The 8325-nt window shown below is 47.4% G+C and overlaps 1 protein-coding gene across 1 annotated transcript in view; it reads left to right on the top strand.

Moving 5' to 3' along the window:
• The first annotated feature begins 409 nt into the window (after positions 1–409).
• LOC135084801 (synaptic vesicle glycoprotein 2C-like) overlaps positions 410–8325 on the top strand; it is a 33397-nt gene continuing 25481 nt past the window's right edge. The window contains exons 1-8 of the mRNA XM_063979539.1: positions 410–537; positions 2546–2682; positions 3454–3601; positions 5432–5594; positions 5646–5750; positions 5792–5896; positions 5948–6067; positions 6539–6757. Of these exons, the coding sequence (XP_063835609.1) occupies positions 423–537; positions 2546–2682; positions 3454–3601; positions 5432–5594; positions 5646–5750; positions 5792–5896; positions 5948–6067; positions 6539–6757 (1112 nt within the window). The 5' untranslated portion in view covers positions 410–422. The remainder of the gene's footprint in view (positions 538–2545; positions 2683–3453; positions 3602–5431; positions 5595–5645; positions 5751–5791; positions 5897–5947; positions 6068–6538; positions 6758–8325) is intronic.

Below are 8325 nucleotides of genomic sequence, written 5' to 3'. Positions count from 1 at the left end.
AGAGGTACATAGCGCATCAAGCAATGGCGGAGGAGCAAGCGTGGCTCGTGCGAGCTCGCTCCGACTCTGAGAACTCGTCCAAGCTGAGCTTCGGTTCCATCGCGCGAACGATGGCCTACACAGAGGACAGACTCACAGGTGATTGTACTATTATTAGAACGTCTTAGAACTTGTTCACAGATTAGTGCTACTGTAAGGACATCTTAGAACCTGAAGAAAATGAGACCAAAAACCATGACCTTTATAGAGGACAGGCTTACAGGTGTGTGCTACTATAAGGACGTCTTACACTCATCGGAGAATATCTTAGCACCTGAAGAAAATGAGGCCCGAAATCATGGCCTTTATAGAGGACAAACTCACAGGTGTGTGCTACTGTAAGGATGTCTCAAACTCAGCGGAGGTACATAGCGCATCAAGCAATGGCGGAGGAGCAAGCGTGGCTCGTGCGAGCTCGCTCCGACTCTGAGAACTCGTCCAAGCTGAGCTTCGGTTCCATCGCGCGAACGATGGCCTACACAGAGGACAGACTCACAGGTGATTGTACTATTATAAGGACGCCTTATAACTTGTTCACAGATTTGTGCTACTGTAAGGACATCTTAAAATCTGAAGAATATTTGACCAAAAATATCATGGCCTTTTTAAAGGACAGACTCACAGAAGTGTGCTACTGTAAGGACATCTTAAAACCTAAAGAAGATGAGGCCAAAAATCATGGCCTTTATACATAGACGACAAACTCACAGGTGTCTGCTACTGTAAAAACGTTATGGCAGGTTTTCTACGAAAGCTGAAGCTATGGCTTTTATAGAGGGTCGACAGGTGTGTGCTTAAGGACGTCTAAAAAACCTGAAGATTATAGAGACCAGACAGGTGTATGCTACAGTAAGGACGTCTTAAAACCTCAAGAAGATGACGTTTTAAACCATGGCCTTTATAAAGGACAGAATCACTAGTGATCTTGCATCATCTAACCACATGTAAAAATCATCCAAACAAAACCACACACATAATACTATCATGGAAGGAAATATTAATTAGATTTATGAATATTTAGATAGTTATTAACAGTGTGGTAAATGTTATTTTGACCCATATATTTCACTAATATGCCGTTGTTATCAACTTGCTGATAACCTGTGGTCTGGTCATATAATTACAGTTACAGAAAATACATTTGGGTTTAGTTACATTCAAATACCAAAGACGTTCAACGGGAAATTTGTTCACAACGCGTTGTGGTCTCTGTAAAAAATCCAAAACGTGAATTCGTCATCTACTTACAAACTAAACAAAACTTGTATTATGGGTACCAGACAATGTTAACAGCATTGTTGTGTTCCGGCAGTTAGAGGTAAGGTAGCCAGTTCCTCCGTGGTTGAGGATTCCGGGTAAAGCTCGCTTCCACCTTTGGCCTGATCGTCACTTACCATCAGGTGAGATACAGGCCAAGAGCTTCCTCGTTGTGGATAAAAAAAATTGGTTATAACCATAACTGTGATACGTCACCAATTCTGTTTAATAAATTCACGTCGCCAGTTGAAAGTTAAATAGATAAATTAAGTGGATAGATCGTTTCTTCCACGAAGACGCGCCCCACCAATTTTTGGTCTCGGTCGCGCGGGGTGCGGGGAGTTTGATCCGAGCAATCCGAGCGTCATTGTAGTGTGCCTGTGCTTTCATGGATAATTTAGCGTGTACCGATAACACTCAAACATTAGCGGAAGAATGGTGGGTTGCGTCTTCGTGGATGAAACGATCTATAGTGTGTTTGGGATAGGGCTAGCGATAATTTAAGGCGATGTTGTGATGTCAATTGTATCGACTAAAATGCCCCCACATAATATGGGCCCACCCCCCTCCTCTTGGAATGGGGGGGCTTAATTTTTATGTGACTCTACATACAAATTGTTTGTATTTCTTATGTGCTCGTCTTACAGATAAATAAAAAATTGCATTTGTAAGCCAATAATGACAAAAAAACGCAAAAAAATAATAATGAATTTTAGTTTTTGTCAAAAAATTCAGTTTTGACGGGCACGTATTTGGGGGCATTTTTGGCGATGTTATCGCCTTAAATTTATCGCTAGCCATATCCCAAATACACTGTATATGTAACTGACAATTTGTTAGATAGTGAACGCAACATTTTCTACTGTTATATTGGTAGAACTGTATTAGTGTTAATTTAATAAAATTTCTTTAATGTTTGTGTAGGTAACACTGTATCTATCATTCTCTCTCCCGTCGTACATTTTACCGCCGAAATACATTGTTCTGTTTTATCCGCAAATAATATCTTTTATTTAACTATAGTCTGGTCTGTGAGCACGTAGAATTTTGTCCAGTGACCCCAAGCTACCCATCCTTATCGCTCGCGCGTAATTATGTTGCTATCGCGCTCGCACACTCACAGTCGCACAGTCGCGACAGCAATATAATTGCGCGCGAGCGATAAGGATGGGTAGCTAGGGGTCATTGGACAAAATTCTACGTGCTCAGGGACCGGGCTTAAATCACAATTCAACACAATTTGTTCCAGTAACAGAGGGCGGCGGCGAGCCAGGCAGCGTCGTCAGCATGGCCAGCCCGCCCGACGCCGCCGAGGCGGAGAGCGAGCTGCTCGACTACAACGACGCCGCCGTGCTCGAGCAGTTCCACGAGGACGCGCTCCGCCAGGTCAGTGGCTCCGTCTGGCCAGTAGCGGCTCCGTCTGGCCAGTGGCGGCTCCGTCTGGCCAGTGGCGGCTCCGTCTGGCCAGTGGCGGCTCCGTCTGGCCAGTGGCGGCTCCGTCTGGCCAGTGGCGGCTCCGTCTGGCCAGTGGCGGCTCCGTCTGGCCAGTGGCGGCTCCGTCTGGCCAGTGGCGGCTCCGTCTGGCCAGTGGCGGCTCCGTCTGGCCAGTGGCAGCTCCGTCTGGCCAGTAGCGGCTCCGTCTACTGCAGGAGCCGGAGCGAAAGGCCTCTGCTTACACTCCAAAACTGTCGCTGACGTCAAAGGCACCGTTCTTGGCCACTAAAAACGGGGGTCTTTGGTAGCAGCTAAAGGAGGAAGTGTAGTACGTCCTACTTGATGAACTGACGACCGCAGGAAGCTGTGTAACTGAATGAAAAACTTCAGGCTTGTTTGCACAAACTTCTTGTTACATGCCATCCTTAGAAAAAGAGTAGCCTCGATGCAGTTCACTGTAGTGAGTTCGACAGCATGTGGACCTTAAATTTTTAAATTCACGTTAAGATGTTGACTGTTTAACTCATCATTATCATTATCATCTCAGCCATAGGACGACTGCTGAACATAGGCCTCCCCCAATGACTTCCACATCGCTCGGTTGGTAGCGGCCTGCATCCAGCGCCTTCCTGCTACCTTAATTACTGATGATGATGACTGTTTAATTGTCCTGAATTTATTTTTACCCCTGAAATAAAACAATTTAATTTGTTCTGTCTTCAGGCCGGCTGTGGCCCATACCAGGCCAAAGTGGCTCTGGCCACGGCGTTAGCGGTAGCTGGAAACGCGCTGGAGCTAGCGGCCATCCCCTTCGTGCTGCCCTCCGCTGAGATCGAGCTCTGCATACTGCGCCATGAGAAGAACTGGCTTGGTGAGCTTCTTTAATTAATTTAGCATAAGAACACCAATAAAGCGACAGCACGAGTAGTTTCCTTAACAGCCAGACAGTTTTGACAGTTCCAACTCCTTGCCAGACAATCTTTTTAGATTGGATTCTTGGATGGCTTGAGCATGGAGTGCAGGTGCGGTTTTGTTCCCCAGTCGATGAAGCACCTGATGTCATGCCCTGAGTGCCCGAACAACTGCACTCAGGAGGATTTGATGAGTGCTACTGACAACGCCACTCTTGTGGCGGAGTTTTGGGCTGACACTGTGTAGGTTTGTTGTCGACACGAAAAAAAAGAAGAAGAATCTTTTTAGGGTAGCTGCCGAAGCCACGATGACCCAAACTTCATGATGCACCAACATTCTATCCTATATTGGGACCATGCTGACAAACTTTCAGCTTTAATAAAATGACGTAGGTCTGGCGTTCACTCTTAGTCTATTCGTGCTGCCCACTGCTGAGATCGAGCTATGCATACTGCGCCATGAGAAGAACTGGCTTGGTGAGCATCTTTAATTAATTTAGCATATTTAGAACACCAATGCTGTATTGGTTTTATAAATAGGCACGAGACAACACGAGTAGTTTCCTCATCAGCCAGTTTTGACAGTTCCAACTCCTTGCCAGACAATCTTTTTGGATTGGATTCTTGGATGGCTTGAGCATGGAGTGCAGGTGCGGTTTTGTTCCCCAGTCGATGAAGCACCTGATGTCATGCCCTGAGTGCCCAAGCAACTGCACTCAGGAGGATTTGATGAGTGCTACTGACAACGCCACTCTTGTTGCGGAGTTTTGGGCTGACACTGTGTAGGTTTGTTGTCGACACGAAAAAAAAGAAGAAGAATCTTTTTAGGGTAGCTGCCGAAGCCACGATGACCCAAACTTCATGATGCACCAACATTGGGAGCATGCTGACAAACTTTCAGCTTTTATAAAATTACTTAGGTCTGGCGTTCACTCTTAGTCTATTCGTGCTGCCCTCTGCTGAGATCGAGTTGTGCATATTGCGCCATGAGGAGAACTGGCTTGGTGAGGCATTTTTTATAGTTTCAGTCGAGAATAGATAGGTACCATTAAAAACATCCTTTACATGAGCAACGATTTAAATGATCTCTGATTTGTTTTCCGCCAAATAACCCGTAAAAATCGGAACAATTCACGGCGTAAAATTATGAAGAAAGTAGCTTATGCCCGCGGCTTCACCCGCGTGAAATTTAGTTTGTCACAGATCGATATAAATAATAGCCTATATGTTATTCTGGGTATAAACAATAATACTGTAAAGTTTCATCATAATCCGTTCAGTAGTTTTTGCGTGAAAGAGTACAAACATCCAGACATCCACACAAACTTTCGCATTTATAATATTAGTAAGGTAGTAAGATTAATCCAGGCTCGAATGTAACTCCTGTTTACCTTACCTTTTCGCGATGCAATCACTTCGAGACCCAGGGAAAAACTTGAGATAGTTTGAAAAATGGACATGCCAGCGATAGTCTGCCCCTAACAGATTAAAATTCGTATGGGCGAAAAGTTTGGGGCTGCGCCAGCCATCATCCGCAAATAACAGCAGACAAATTGTAGATTCTAAAACTTCATCATCATCATTTCAGCCATAGGACGTCCACTGCTGAACATAGGCCTCCCCCAATGCTTTCCATGTTGATCGATTGGTAGCGGCCCTGCTACCTTTACGATGTCGTCGGTCCACCTTGTAGCCAATAAAGTCGTCGGTCTAGAATGTAGAAGGTGGACCGACGACATTCTAAAACTTACCACCTTAAAAATACTAATAATGATGCCTATTTGTTTCAGTTCTCATCAGCCTAGTGGGCTCGTCTCTAGGCGCGGCCGGCTGGGGCCCGCTAGGCGAGCGATTGGGTCGTCGCCGCACTCTACTATCGTGTCTCGCCGTCAACGCCGTTTTCGCCGCTATAGCGGCCGTCATGCCTACGTACGGCACGTTTATGATGGCGCGGTGAGTAATAGATGACGTTGGTTGAACTTAGTTGCTATGTACTATCTCTAGGATTCGCCTGGGTCGTGGCAATTTGTTGTCGTGTCTCGCCGTCAACGCCGTGTTCGCCGCTATAGCGGCCGTCATGCCTACGTACGGCACCTTTATGATGGCGCGGTAAGTAATAAATGACGTTGGTTGCTATGTACTATCTCTAGGATTCGCCTGGGTCGTGGCAATTTGTTGTCGTGTCTCGCCGTCAACGCCGTGTTCGCCGCTATAGCGGCCGTCATGCCTACATATGGCACCTTTATGATGGCGCGGTGAGTGCAGCGAGTTAGCTATTAGGTGACGTTGGTTACTGTATACTATAGTATAGGACTCAAACGAGTGGTTAGGCGTCGCCGCACTCTGTTGTCGTGTCTCGCCGTCAACGCCGTGTTCGCCGCCATAGCGGCCGTCATGCCTACGTACGGCACCTTTATGATGGCGCGGTAAGTAATAGATGGCGCTGGTTGTTGTGTACTGTCTCTAGAACACAGGCTCTTAATTCTCTTAGTTCAAGAATTAGTTATTCAACGAAGAACGTGAGGATTCGCAATCCTGATGTGGAAATTAAAACAAATTCAACGAATGGATATACACAATTTTGTCTTTAAAATGACAGCTATTGTGGTTTAAGAAGTTTGAAATTTAATTGACATGTGCAATAGGGAATCTTCTTTCGGAGGACAAACGTTACCCCCCTAATACAAAAAGTTACTCGGGTTGAACTTTGGTTGAAATTGTAATTTATTATTGAAATGTCATTTTAAACCTGTGTTCGTCCCGGGCTTAACTTTTTTGTAATAAGTGGGTAAGAGATCGTAATTTTTGTCTGTTTTCATCTCTTTTAGAAAGTATTGTTAACGTGTAAAGAAAATCATTTCGTGCCATTTTTAAACTATAAATTCTTCATCCCACAGCTTCTGCTCAGCCATCGGTTCCGGCGGCATAGTAGCCACTTCCTACGCGTACCTATCAGAATGTGTACCTCGCGCGTGTCGCCGCCGTGCCTTACCGGCGCTGCCCGCCGCCGCCGCCGCCGGAACGCTCGCCGCCGCCGCTCTGGCGAGGGCTGTGCTGCCGCCGACTGGGGAAACGACGTTATTGGAGGACAGACGGCATTTTAGCGCTTGGCATCGGTGAGTATTTTCAAAGATCACTTCTTGTTTTTTCATCTTTCACACATTCTCCCTCTCCTTTTCTCCCTCTCTCTCTCTCTCTCTCTCACCCTTTCTCCCTGTCTCTCTCTCTCTCTCTCTAGCTCTTTTGTTGTGTGTGCTACGGTTTACCAGAGGTGCAAGAATTCTCCTAGGGAATCTGTCGGTAAGTGTGTGTCCACCAGAGAAGTGTAAGCATTATCAAGCTAAGTGCTATTAAGATAGCTTCTGCTCAGCCATCGGTTCCGGCGGCATAGTGGCTACTTCCTACGCGTATCTATCAGAGTGCGTACCTCGCGCGTGTCGCCGCCGGGCCTTACCGGCGCTGCCCGCCGCCGCCGCCGCCGGAACGCTCGCCGCCGCCGCTTTAGCGAGGGCTGTGTTACCGCCGACCGGCGAGACGACGTTATTGGAGGACAGACGTCACTTCAGTGCGTGGCATCGGTGAGCTTTTACAAAGTTACTTCTTGTTTCTTCATCTCTCTCACAATATTTCCCCCTCTCCCTTTCTCCCTCTCCCTTTCTCCCTCTCTCTTTCTCCCTCTCCCTTTCTCCCTCTCCCTTTCTCCCTCTCCCTTTCTCCCTCTCCCTTTCTCCCTCTCCCTTTCTCCCTCTCCCTTTCTCCCTCTGACCATGAGACTACGGACCATCGACATTTGCTTAGCAGCGGTGAGTATCCACTGCTTTCTACTACAAATGTGTAAGGAAGCTAGTCGCCTATCTATCCGCGCGTTACCGGCGCTGCCCGCCGCCGCCGCCGCCGGAACGCTCGCCGCCGCCGCTCTGGCTAGGGCTGTGTTACCGCCGACCGGCGAGACGACGTTATTGGAGGACAGACGTCACTTCAGTGCGTGGCATCGGTGAGTTTTACAAAGGTCACTTCTTGTATCTGTCCAATTTTATTCATCCCTCTCACACATTGCCTTTCTCCCTCTCCCATTCTTCCTCTCCCTTTCTCCCTGTCCCTTTCTTGCTCTCCCTTTCTCGCTCTCCCTTTCTCCCTCGTCCTTTCTCCCTCTCCCTTTCTCCCTCTTCCATTCTCCCTCTCTCTCTCGCTCTTTTGTTGCGTTTGCTTTTGCTGCTGCTGACCTTGAGACTTCGTTGTTAAACATGGCACCATTGACATTTGCTTAGCAGCAGTGAGTATCCACTGCTTTCTACTACAAATGTGTAAGCAAGCTAGTCGCCTATCAATCCGCGCGTTACCGGCGCTGCCCGCCGCCGCCGCCGCCGGAACGCTCGCCGCCGCCGCTCTGGCGAGGGCTGTGTTACCGCCTACTGGAGAAACGACGTTATTGGAGGACAGACGGCATTTTAGTGCTTGGCATCGGTGAGTTTTTACAAAGATCACTTCTTGTGTCAGTGTCTCCCTCTCCCTTTCCCCCTCTCCCTTTCTCTCTCTCCCTTTCTCTTTCTCCCTCTCCCTTTCTCCCTCTCCCTTTCTCCTTCTACATTTCTCCCTCTCCCTTTCTCACTCTTCCTTTCTCCCTCCGCCTTTTCCCCTCTTTCTCCCTCCCTTTTTCTGCCTCTCCCTTTCTCTCTCGCTCTTT

The sequence above is a fragment of the Ostrinia nubilalis genome, chromosome 27 (assembly GCF_963855985.1).
Source record: "Ostrinia nubilalis chromosome 27, ilOstNubi1.1, whole genome shotgun sequence".
Classification (NCBI taxonomy): domain Eukaryota; kingdom Metazoa; phylum Arthropoda; class Insecta; order Lepidoptera; family Crambidae; genus Ostrinia; species Ostrinia nubilalis.
Note: the sequence above shows the minus strand (reverse complement) of the source record. Positions and strands in the feature narration are given on the sequence as shown.